General features: G+C 42.3%; 1 protein-coding gene across 1 annotated transcript in view; it reads left to right on the top strand.

The window, feature by feature from the left end:
- Nucleotides 1-9,527, top strand: part of LOC145344314 (N-acetylglucosamine-1-phosphotransferase subunits alpha/beta-like) — a 60,246-nt gene extending 50,719 nt beyond the window's left edge. Inside the window, exons 19-20 of the mRNA XM_080191414.1 lie at nt 2,726-2,816; nt 7,577-9,527. Of these exons, the coding sequence (XP_080047540.1) occupies nt 2,726-2,816; nt 7,577-7,654 (169 nt within the window). The 3' untranslated portion in view covers nt 7,655-9,527. The remainder of the gene's footprint in view (nt 1-2,725; nt 2,817-7,576) is intronic.
- The last annotated feature ends 3,880 nt before the right edge of the window (nt 9,528-13,407 follow it).

Here is a 13,407-nt window from a genome sequence, read left to right as displayed (position 1 = left end):
CCTCATTATTTTATAGACGTCTATAAGGTCACCCCTCAGCCTCCTACACTCCAGAGGAAAAAGTCCCAGTCTATTCAGTCTCTTATAACTCAATCCATCAAGTCCCGGTAGCATCCTAGTATATCTTTACTGCACTCTTTCTAGTTTAATAATGTCCTTTCTATAATAGGGTGACCAGAATTGCACACAGTATTCCAAGTGTGGCCTTACCAATGTCTTGTACAACTTCAACAAGATGTCCCAACTCCTGTATTCAATGTTCTGACCGATGAAACCAAACATATTCAATGCCTTCTTTGCCACTCTGTCCACCTGTGACTCCATGTTCAAGGAGCTATGAACATGTACCCCTAGATCTCTGTTCTGTAACTCTCCTCAACACCCTACCATTGAGTAAGTCCTGTCCTGGTTCAGTCTACCAAAATGCATCACCTTGCATTTGTCTAAATTTAAACTCCATCTACCATTCCTCAGCCCACTGGCCCAATTGATCAAGATCCAGTTGCAATTGGAGATAACTTTCTTCACTGTCTACTATGCCACCGATCTTTGTTTCATTTGCAGACTTACTAACGACACTCCCTATATTCTCATCCAAATCATTAATATAAATGACAAATAACAGTGGACCCAGCACTGATCCCTGAGGCACACCACTGGCCACAGGCCTCCGGTTTGAAAAACAACTCTCTACAACCACCCTCTGGCTTCTGTCAAGAAACCAATTTTGTATCCATTTAGATACCTCACCCTAGATCCCATGAGATTTAACTTTATGTAACAACCTACCACGTGGTACCTTGTCAAAGGCCTTGCAGAAGGAGACCATTCATCTTATCGAGTCCATGCAGGCTTTTGGTAAAGTAATCCAGTCAGTCCCATTACCCAGTTCTGTCACCATAGCACAGCAGTTTTGTTGCCCTTGAGCGCCTGACCAATTTCCACGCAAAATTATTCATGGTCTGAATTTTCAGTCTGACAATACCACATTCCCTTTGTGTAGTTGAAATATCAGTGCGGATTTTTTTACACAAGCCTTGAAGTGGAAATCGAACCTGCAGTGGACAAGAATGTTCTTAACTGAGACAATCGGATTGCTGTTAGCAGTTGTAGTTTCTCTTCCTTCCTCCAGTTCCATCCAAAGATGCCTTCCTGTTAGGGAGAAGAAATAGAGGTGTTTGATAAAGTGAGGAGTAAAATTGGAATGAACCGCTTGATAGATGAAGGAGCAGGGCATTTCCTTGTTTTTGTTATAGAATTATAAATTGTGGTGCAAGAGCAACAAAAGCTTTTTTTGAACACACATCAGGATCTGTTTGTTGCGTTTAGAGAACCCACCACAAAATGATTAGAATGCAAAGCTTGAAGCTGCAATAAACATAGTCTATTCCAAAGATTTGAGAGAATTTTTTGTCATCTATTCTATGTTTCCATTCCCTGTAATGGAATAATAGGGCTAAAAAAAACTTGTTAAAAATTATCAATATTACTCAACTTAAACATACTTTATGATCAAGCTTTACATGTTTGGTCAAAAATCTAAACTTTCTTGGTTTGATTTGATTTATTATTCAGATATATTAGTAAACAGTGAAAAGTATTGTTTCTTCATAGAATCATAGAAACCCTACAGTGCAGAAAAAGGCAATTTGGCCTATCGAATCTGCACTAACCACAATCCCATCCAGGCCTTACCCCCATATCCTTACCTATTTACCCACTAAATCTCTAACCTACGTGTTTCAGGTCACTAAGGGGCAATTTTAGCATGGCCTATCAACCTAACCTGCACATCTTTGAACTGTGGGAGGAAATGAGAGCACCCAGAGGAGACCCAAGTAGCACGAGGAGAATATGCAAATTCCACTCTGACAGTGACCCAAGCTGAGAATTGAATCCAGGTCCCTGGAGCTGGACACCACTGTGCTACCTTGAGCTGTATACATACCATTCATAGAGAAAGAAAGGAGAGAGTGCAGCATGTAGTGTTACAGTCATAGCTAGGGTGTAGAGAAAAATCAACTTAATGCGAGGTAAGTGCATTCAAAAGTGATGGCAGCAGGGAAGAAGCTGTTCTTGAGTCGATTGGTACGTGACATCAGACTTTTGTATCTTTTTCCCAATGGAAGAAGATGGAAGAGAGAATGTCCGGGGTGCATGGGGTCCTTAATTTTGCTGGCTGCTTTGCCGAGGCAGTGGGAAGTGATCTTCAGGGTGGGAGGCTGGTTTGAGTAATGAACTGGACTTTGTTCACAACGCTTCATAGTTGCAGTCTTGGGCAGAGCAGGAGCCATGCCAAGCTTTGGTACAACCAGAAAGAACGCTTTCAATGGAGCACCCGTAAAAGTTGGTGAGAGACATAGCTGACATGCCAAACTTTCATGTTTCTTTTATGTAAATTAATTTTCCCCTCTGTTGTTTTGCTTGGGTATGGAACAATTGACAGTCCGAGGGGATCAGTCTGCTTTAGACCTTTGTCAATGACTCTGCAAATTGCTGAAAATCTTCTTAAGCCTTCATATGATTTTATTTCCCTTTCTTCTTATTCTCCACCTGATCTGAATAGACCTAAGATTCTGCCTTCCCTCCCTGTCGCAGTACCATTGATATCAGATGCTCCAGGTTGGCGAATCAGCTTGTGTTTGCAGCTGTATAGTTTCCTGCAACAATTAGCTGCATAGTCTACTGGCGGATAGCTGCAACTAAATTACAATTTTCCTTGTAGGAGAGCTTACAGAGACAAGTTGAAGTTCTGGACGCACTGTGTACTAGTGACTCTGATTATCTTCACAATTTCGTCTTTCTTTGCTGAACAGGTATGTAAATCTTGGCTTTTTACAGATACTTTTTCATTAAAACTGATTTTCAGGTAAGGCTTCACTGCAGCTATGGGAGCTACTTATGGAGTAGAGACAGCTCAGAGGAGATATATTTTAGATGTTTTTAAGATGATGAAACATTTTGAAGGTGTATAGGTACAAAGAACAACACAGCACAGGAAACAGGCCCTTCGGCCCAACGAGCCTGCGCCGCTGTCCCACTGTCTCAGTGTCCTATTCGTGATTTTAGTCTACGCCTAATGTGCGAGGATCAGGGAGGTCCAATTTAGGGACAATTTAGTACCCAATCAATCAGCCTAAAAGCACATCTTTGGGGATGTGGGAGGAAACCGGAGCACCCGGAGGAAACCCACGCAACCATGGGGAGAACGTGCAAACTCCCACAGACACAGGCCCAAATCCATGTGTCCGCACAGCAACAGAGATAGTCTCTGAGCTGTCATGTTGCCCTCGAGATGGTCTAGTTTAAGCACACTAACGACATGAAGCAATAGGCAACTCCCGAAGCAACGTCCAAGAGCAGCCCACTACAACCTGCCGCGTGCATGCCCCTTGCTGGACTTAAATGCCTGTGGAAACAAAAAAATTCATTATTAAACAGGCAAAGACTGTAACATCCTGAGGCAAAACGTATTCCCAAGCCTACAATGTTTAGTAAGGCCTATTATATCCCCCTATATGTAGCCCGCTCATGTGGCTGTCTAAGTGACTCTTAAACAACCCTAGCGTGCCTGCTTCCACCACCTTACTCGGCAGTGCATTCCGCACCCCCACTACCCTTTGTGTGAAAAACTGCCCTCTAATATTTGTCTTATACCTAGCCCCCCTCACCCTAAGCCCGTGACCCCTCGTTCTATCCATTTCTAATAGCAGAAAAAGCTTACCACCATTTACTCTATCTATCCCCTTCATAATCTTATAAACCTCTATTAGATCCCCCCTCAGCCGACGTCTCTCAAGGGAAAACAGCCCAAGTTCATTCAATCTTTCCTCGTAAGACAGCCCTTCCATACCAGGCAGCATCCTGGTAAATCTCCTCTGCACTCTCTCCAGGATCTCTACATCCTTCCGGTAGTACGGCGACCAGAACTGGACGCAGTACTCCAAGTGAGGCCTAACCAACGTTCTATACAACTGCAACATCAGACTCCTACTCTTATATTCTATACCTCTTCCTATGAAGGCTAACATACCATACGCTTTCCTCATCACATTCTGCACCTGCACCGACACCTTCAGGGACTTGTGCACTTGCACCCCCAGGTCTCTCTGCGTATCTATACTCCGGATAGTTCTACCTTTTATCGTATAACTCCCTTCCACATTATTCCGGCCAAAGTGCATCACCTCGCATTTCTCCGGATTAAATTCCATTTGCCATCTATCTGCCCAATCTACCAGCCTGTCTATGTCCTGTTGCATTGCTAGGCACTGCTCCTCAGTACCCGCCAATCCAACCATCTTAGTGTCATCAGCAAATTTGCTGATCACACCACCTACCCCCTCTTCCAAGTCATTAATATATACCACAAATAGAAGAGGTCCTAGTACCGAGCCCTGCGGCACACCACTGGTGACAGACCTCCAATTGGAAAAGGAGCCTTCCACTACTACTCGCTGTCTCCTCCTCCCAAGCCAGTTCTCCACCCATCTACATACCTGGCCTTGTATCCCATGAGCCTTCACCTTTTCTATCAGCCTACCATGAGGGACCTTGTCAAACGCCTTACTGAAATCCATATAGATGACATCAACGGCTTGTCCTTCGTCAACCGTTTTTGTCACCTCTTCAAAAAATTCCACTAGATTCGTAAGGCACGACCTCCCTGTAACGAAGCCATGCTGCGTATCCCTGATCAGATTGCAGCGCTCCAGATGTTCATACATCCTATCCTTGATGATCCTCTCCATTAGCTTACCTATAACTGAAGTCAAGCTCACCGGCCTATAATTCCCTGGGTTATCCCTCTGACCCTTCTTAAACAACGGTACTACATTTGCAATCCGCCAATCCTCTGGGACCTCACCTGTGTCCAAAGAAGAGACAAAGATTTGCGTCAGAGGCCCAGCAATTTCATCCCTCACCTCCCTTAGCAGCCTGGGATAGATGCCATCAGGCCCCGGAGATTTATCCGTCTTTATACTGTCTAAAAGTCCCAACACCTCTTCCCTCGTGATGACTATTTCCCTCAACGGATCCTCAAACTCCTCAAGCACAGCACCAGACATCAGGCCCCTCTCCTGCGTGAATACCGACGCAAAGTATTCAATCAGGATCTCCCCCATTCCCCTCTGACTCCCTCTGTTTGGAGAGTCAGTGAGGAATGTTCAAGTAATGGGAAGTGCAACAGGGATGGAATTGCTACAGCAAAGATTTGGCATAGACACCTTGTCTACTTGAACTGCTGCTTTTAGGGACCTGTATAATTGTACGCCAAAATCTCTCACTTCATCTCCCCTTCTTTGTATATTTCCATTTATCGTGCACTGCCTAAATATATTGTCATACTTCTGTGATATATATTACTTTGGAGATTGTAGCTATCCACTACACTATCCACGACTCGGCCGATCTTTGTGTTGTCTGCAAATTTCTAAATCATGTCCCCCACATTCACGTCCAAATCGTTAATGTAAACAATAAGGGTCCCAACACTGAGCCCTGTAGAACACCAGTTGAGACAACTTTCCATTTGCAAGGGCTGTAAGTCTGTGGAGTTCTTCCCCAGAACAGTGGAGGCAGGAATACTTTTAAGGCAAAAGCAGACAGATTCTTGACTGAGGGAGTCATTGTATATCTGGAGTAGGCAGGAAAATAGAGCTGAAACCTCAAACCAGATCTTTTCAAATGACAGAGCAGGCTCGAGAGGCCGAATGGCCTACTCGTACGAATTCTTAACTTGTGTATTATAAGAGTTGTAGTGTGGTGATACTGGGGAATTTTAATTGGATAATATTGGAATAAAGATTCGAGAGGGGAGGAATTTCTGAAATATGTTCAGGGCAAACTCCTTGATTAGAATGCTCTTGGCACTGTGTGAAAGGAAGCAGTGCTACATCTCGTGCTGGAAAACGAGATCAATGAAGTATCTGTGGGGGAACATGTGGATAAGAGTGATTATCTTATAAGCAATGGCAAAGATCGAGGAGTAATCCAATATAGAATTTCTAAATTGGAAGAGGGCTCATTTCAGTGCAATGAGAAGGGATCTACCCAGAGTAAAATGTGACCAAAGACTGACGGGAAAGACTGAAATGGAATGATGGGAGAGATGCTAGGCTAGCTGCATTCCAAACAAGGCCAAAAACATGGTTCCCTGGATGATAAGGAAGATAGAGGTTAGGTCTTACTTTGTAAAAGTGGCCACATAACCTGTTAAGATGGCTAGAATCCAACATGTAACTATGGATGTTTAAATTGTAGGCTGTATTCAGTTTTGTAGCCCATATTTAGTTAAACATAGACCTGAATGCTGACACTTTGTAGTTACCTATGAAGTTTAAACACTGCATTAAAGCAGCTTTTGAGGAGTATGGGATTGCTAGACTTCATCTGTGAGTGCTATATTGAACAAAAGAAAATATTTGAACCTGGGTTGGATGGAGAGAAGACTGAATGCTCAGTGGTCATTGGGAGCCAGTGACCAGTGGCGTACTATAAGGATCTGTGCTGGAGCTCCCATTATTTCTCCTTTATACAAACGACATAAATGATCTGTGGCGAGGTAGGATTAGTAGGCTTGTGGGTGACACAAAGATTGGCCAGATGGTTAACAGTGAGGATGAGTGTCTTGGGCTATAAGAAGGGATGGATGGAATGGTCAAATGGGTGGATAAGTGGCAGATGGACTTTGACCCTAAAATGTGTGAGGTGATACACTTTGGAAGGAGTAATTTTGACAAGGAACTATTCGGTGAATGGTAGGACACTAGGAAGTTCTGAAGAACAAAGGAACCTTGTGTTTGTCCACAGATCTCTGAAGGCAGAAAGGCATGTTAGTAGGGTGGTGAAAAAGGCATAGGGGACACCTGCTTTTATCAATTGAGGTATAGATTACAAAAGTCATGGTGGTTGTATAGAATTTTGGTGAGGTCGCAGCTAGAGTCCTGTGTGCCGTTCTGATTACCACTTCATAGGAAGGATGTGATTGCATTGGAGGGGGTGAAGAGGAGATTCACCAAGATGCTGCCTGGGATGGAACATTTAGGTTATGAAGAGAGGTTGGGTAGACTTGGGTTGTTTTCTCTGGAGCAGAGAAGTCTGAGGAGCGTCCTGATCGAGGTGTACAAGATTATGATGGATGTGGTAAGAGTGGATAAGGAGCAGCTGTTCTCCTTAGCTGAAGGGTCAGATATGAGGGGACATAGATTCAAGGTAAGGGGCAGGAGCTTTGAGGGAATGTGAGGGTGCTGACAATCTGGAATGCGCTGTCTGGGAGACTGGTAGAGGTGTGTCATCACACATCCTTTAAGAAGTACCTAGGTGAGCACTTGGCACATCATATTTCAAGGCTATGGGACAAGTGCTGGTAAATGGGATTAGGTGGGAGTTCAGGTGTTTCTCGCGTCTCAGTGCAAACTCAATAGGCCGAAGATCCTCGTCTGAGCTGTGTGATTCTATGAATTGCTATTGCATCATAATGGGCTGTGAAAGCTAATATACCATATCAAAAGGAAGTTGTTTTATGATACATGATTGCCTGCAATAGTAGGTGACCTATTTGTTTTAATTTCAGCTCATCGCACTAAAGCGGAAGGTTTTCCCAAGAAGGCGAGTGTATATGAATATTGCTCCTGATCGAAGCAGTGTGTAGAAAACAACGATGAGAAGACATTCCTCCTCAATGTAGAATTCAGACACCTGACTAGCAAGAATGAAAACGGCAAAGAATTGAGCGAAGGAACTGAACAAGAGTCTATGAAGATACCTGACGGGGAATGGAATTCCTGGCTAAATACCATACTATGTATCTGAACTGTATCACTCCAGAAAATGAGCATTTTTGCAGAATGGACATGAGTGGATCTTTGTTATCAACTGTCTGGATTTATCAACATTAGACCATTGACATTCTAACCTGTATCAGTGGTTATTGGAAGCAAGCAGATAAATCATAAGAGCATCTCCAAGGAATATGGTGATGAGACCTGAGGACCTGAGCTTTCAAAGGAAATTAGTGTGACTTATTCATCTATTCAAGCTCCATTCCATGCAAAATATATTGACTGACTTAATGGAAATCATATGCTGTTGTGGATGATGGGCTAGGCTACTGCACTGTAAAGCATATCTTTTCTTCCTGTGCTATATTGTAATATAAGATTGTGACACAGCTTTACATAAACTGAAAGGTTGCAAAGAACCCCGAATCACACAAAACAGGTGTTAATGATGCTGATATGGTATTTGTAATATACACTCGCATGTGTGGAGAATATATTGTATCACACTCCTACAAGACACTATTTGTTGGATCTTTATGATATTATAATTGTGTCAAATTGAACTGTTGCTGCACTGTACCCTGTGAATGTGGCAGACAAGCTGACCTTCTGTGACATGAATATGCTGCTGTCCCTTAATTTCTACATGGAATAAGTCAATGTATATTTTGACATTAGCAAAATACTACCCATTAAGTGTAAAATGTGAATCTAACTTCATTCTTCATATCAGTAGCTGGTTCTCCACACATTGCATATACCCAAGTGCCTTCCACGGATGATGCAGGTTATGATGGTATTAGATATTTATTTTACATGGGTGGTTGCAAAATTTTTGAATTGGCTAAAAACAAATTTATTGTATGTTTATTTTGTTCCACTTTTGAAGACCAAATGTTTTAAACTTTTTAAGTAGCAGAGATTTGTGGGGAAATGTACAATTTTTTAACCTTTTTAGTCTTTGATTTAAAATCTTTGATCTAAAGCTTTGGCAACAAGAAACTAAATTAATGAGTAAATTAGAAGCATCAAATGCTAATACCTGCTTTTTTTCTCAAACTCAGCATACTTCACCTCCAGGAAACTATCTCTCATCTTTAACCTATTTCTTTTGGCCAAATGCCATACCCCTTTTAGATAAATATTTGAAATTGACCCATGTCAGTTGATAGCTGTTTTAAAACAGCAAAAGATTCCCAGGATGCCTCCCCAGCTTTAGATTGGTCATACTTTATTTTTAGTCTTCATGGGTTTATAGTGAAAATGTAGAGAGAGACTTTGTACCAGTTGTGAGTCCTCTTCAGGTTGACCCATTTGACATCCTTTGAGCCAATCATAACCCATCTACCCTTGTCATCAATCTGATCAGAATAGAATGGGTGTAAGCAGACAGCTTTGGCCAGATCTTAGCACAGCTGTTTGTAAATCTAGCCTTTGTTGTTGAGAAGGACATGCTGTGTTTCTTTTTTTAAAATAACTTTTCCTTTTTAAAAAAGATAAAAATCTTGCTCTGTAAATGAGGAACTCGTGAAGAAAGCTGTTTTTACAAAATTAAGAATTTAGATTTGAGTTATCACTGAACAAATGTGATGTCTGAGTATTGTGGCGATGAAAACTTGTGTACAAAATGTTTGCTATAGTGACGAAATTGAAAGGTATCTATCTGGCTTCTGCATACTGAAGACAGAAGCAAAATACTACAGATGCTGGAAATCTGAAATAAAATACAAAATGTTGGAAATGCTTCTTGTGCTTGCTCAAATATTTTGCAGCTACATCTCAGCAACCATATCTGGTTCTGCCTTGATTTTTAAAATTCATTCACAGGATGCAGGCATTTCTGGTAAGGTCAGCATTTATTGCTTATCCCTAATGACATTTCAAAAGATGGTTGTGTTTTGTCGTCTTGAATCCCTGCAGTTTGTGTGGCAGTGATACTTCCATGGTGCTGTTAGGTAGGGAATTCGAGAGTATTGACCCAGTGATATTGGAATGATATGTTTGCACTTCAGGATAGTGTGTGACTTAGAAGGGGAGCTTCCTGGTGGTCATGTTCCCGTGCATCTACTGTACCATCAGGAACATGAGTTTGGGTGGGGCATTCTGTCAAAGAAGCTTTGGCAAAGCTGGAGTTCCCATTTGCTTTTCCAGGTACACAATGATATAGACCTTGGTGTACAGGGCACAATTTCAAAGTTTGCAGGTGCAGAACTTGGAAGAATTGAGAACTAGGAAGGTGAGACACAAAGTAAAATAAAGGGTACAACACTAAAAGGGGTGCAGGAGCAGAAGGAGTTGCATGCATGTGTGCATAAATTGTTGAAGGTGACAGGGTGCTTTGAGAGAGAAGTTAATAAAGCGCACAGGATCCTGGGATTTATTATTACGGCACTAATACAGAGTAAAAGAACAAAGAGGTTAAGTTGAATCTGTGTAAGTCACTATTCTGTTATAATATTGCATCCAATTTTGAACATCGCACTTTAGGAAGGATGTGAAGACATTGGAGAGAAAGAAAAAATATTCACATGAATCGTTCCAGAGATGGTTAATTTTGAGAATTCGACAATTTTCCTTGAAGGTTGAGATGAGATTTAATATTCAAAATCATCTGGACAAATTAGATGGGGGGAAACTGTTCCCACTTCTGAAAGAATCAAGAATGAGGGGACAAGATTTATATTAAGTAAAAATGGTGAAAGTGGTATGAGGAAAACTTCTTATATGCAGCAAGTGGTTAGGGTTTGGATGACACTGCCTGAATGTGGTGGAGACGGCTTCAATTGAAGTGTTCAAAAAGGAATTACTATTACCTGGAAAGCAAGATGAGCAGCGTTACAAGAAGGCAGCAGAATGGTACCAGATTAAATGTTCAGTCAGAACTGGTGCAAACATGATGGGCCAAATGGCCTTTTGAGCTGGAGCAATTCTGTGATACTGTTGTAGCAAATCTTGTAAATCTTCTAGGCACAGTGTGCTGGTGGCGGATAGGTACCTGTCAAGTGAGCTACTTTGCCTGAGCTAGTGTTGAACTTCTCACCTTTCATTGGCACTGCTTTAATACAGACAATTGGGTTAGGGAGTAATCCATCATACTGTGTCTTGTAGATGGTGGGCAGATATTAGGGAGTTGGAAGGTATTCCTGTAGATTATTCAACCTCTGATCCAAATAGCTCGTGAATGTCAATCCAAATTCCACCTTACATATTTTGAAAATACATATGATTACAGATATCTCCAAGGTTTTTCATCATTCCTTGAACCACTGTCCCTGTCTCAATCCACATCCAATGCCACGTCACCGTGTGTATGTTCTAGCATTTACTTTACATTGAATTGTATCCTTGTGAATTCGCCAATGCATTTTGCTATAAAAATGATTGCGTTGATGGCTCAAATGTGAGGATGTTTTATAATTATCTAGCAGTGCGTCGGTTTTAAAATTCTCGTTTCCAAAATCCTTCATGGTTCCACCCTTCCTTTTTCTCTAACCATTTCCAGCCCTACTCCCCCGATGAAACTTGCATTCTTCAATTCTGGTTTTAATCAGAATGGTTAGACTGTATTTGGAGTACTGCATCCAGTTCTGGTCGCCTTACTACCGGAAGGACGTGGAGACCCTGGGGAGACTGCAGAGGAGGTTTACCAGGATGCTACCTGGTTTGGAAGGACTGGGTTATGAGGAAAGATTTTGAAAATTGGGGCTGTTTTCCTTAGAAAGAAAAAGAATGAGGGGAGATCTAATAGAGGTGTATAAGATTATGAAGGGTATAAATAAAGTGGTAAGCTTGTTCCTAGATTGGAAACATATTACGAGGGGGCGAGGTATAATTTGGATGTTGGAGGTTTTTCACACAGAGGGTTGTGGGGGTATGGAATGCATTGCCAAGTAAGGTGGTGGGTGCAGGCACGCTGGAGTTGTTTAAGGGATACTTAGATAAGCACGTGAGTGGAATAAAGATGGAGGAATATAGGAGACTGTTTTAAATAAGGATCAAGAGCCTTGGGATGTTCCTGGGAATCAATTGATTCCTATGGACCTTCCAACATATTTTCTGGCTCACTTGTGTTACTTTTGAGCTTCTGGGGATTCCCTTTGTGCGTGTTATTGATATTTTTCTCTTTTAATCCACAGGTTCTTCGGTCCGCCTTGTTGTCCAACAAGGGGCATACACGCGGTGGGTCATGCGAGGGCTGCTCTTGGATGTTTCGAAAGTAGCCTAGTGCTTCACGTTGTTAGTGTACGCTTAAATTGGACCAGCTGATGGGCAACACGACAGCTCAGTGACTATCACTGTTTGCTATGCAGATACATGGATTTGGGCCAGTATCTGTGGGAGTTTGAGCATTCTTCCCGTGCTTGCGTGGGTTTTCTCCGGGTGCTCCGGTTTCCTCCCACACGCCAAAGATGTGCTGTTAGGCTGATTGGAGGTAATAAATTGTCCCTAAATTAGTTTTCCCTCAATGTGGAATGCCATAAGCATAGATAAGGGTCATGGGTTGAGGGGGGGGGGGGGGGAGATCTGGTAATGTTAAAATGGCAGCGTGGGCTTGTTGGGCCGAAGGGCCTGTTTCCTGGGCTTTTTTTTCTTTGAAACCTCCTGTCCCTTACCTTAAATTTATGCCCTCTGGTCACTGATCCCTCTACCAGCAAGACTGAACTTGTATTTCGTTATATTGTATAATCTTGCACACTGCAACGGCTAGAATACGCAGGGGAAAGACTCTGAACTGAATCAATACTTCTGTCCAACTTTTCCTTTGCTTTTTTTTTGCATGTCTGTATCCAATTGTTTGAATATGCCTGACTCTCCTTGTACAGAAAAGGCTTGAAATTTAACAATTAGACAAAAAACTTATTAATTAGGTAATTACTAATTTAAAATATCAGTTACTGCATTAAAAATCTTGGGATTAATGACAGTACACCAGTGTTAAAAGCTGAAAAACCATTCACTTTTGGTTTGGTCTCATTCACACTGTAGACAGAAAATCAATTGTTTGTGGCATGTAGAGAGGGGGGGGTCAGGGGAGAGCTGGTAGAAAAGCAAACTGATGCAAGAAGGGATAAGGGGAGACGGGAGAGGATATGGGGAGAGAGAGAGGGAGGAGTGGGGAGGGGTAGATGGGGGAGGAGCAAAGATTCATAAACAACTGCAAACTCTCGATTGACCAGCAGCACTGAGCGTTCTCTGTGAATGTTCAACTAACATGATAAATGGCTCTTTGTGAAATCTTGCTGAGATTGTTAAGCAAAGGTCAACTGCTAGAAGAAACACTGCTGTGGTTCATGCACATTCCACTGATGTTTACCAAGCTCCAGTATAAAATTGTACACTACTAAAACTACAGAGCACACACAGCATAGCTGAAGGTATCGAAGCAGGATTATAGGGTGAGATGAAGAGGGATTGGAGGAGACATAAACACCATGGATCCACTGGGCTGAATGGCCTGTGCTGTAAATTATGTATAATTGGGTTCTCATCACTGAGTCAATGCCTCCTTTGTGAAAATGCCGGAAGCTGGGGTGACACCGTGGTTAGCACTGCTGCCTCAAAGGCCAGGGACCTAGGCTTAATTCCTGGCTTGGGTCACTGTCTGCGTGGGTTCCCTCTGGGT

This window comes from Carcharhinus amblyrhynchos, chromosome 6 (assembly GCF_965287045.1).
Source record: "Carcharhinus amblyrhynchos chromosome 6, sCarAmb.v2.hapA, whole genome shotgun sequence".
NCBI classification, from domain to species: domain Eukaryota; kingdom Metazoa; phylum Chordata; class Chondrichthyes; order Carcharhiniformes; family Carcharhinidae; genus Carcharhinus; species Carcharhinus amblyrhynchos.
This window is presented reverse-complemented; position numbering and strand designations above follow the sequence as displayed.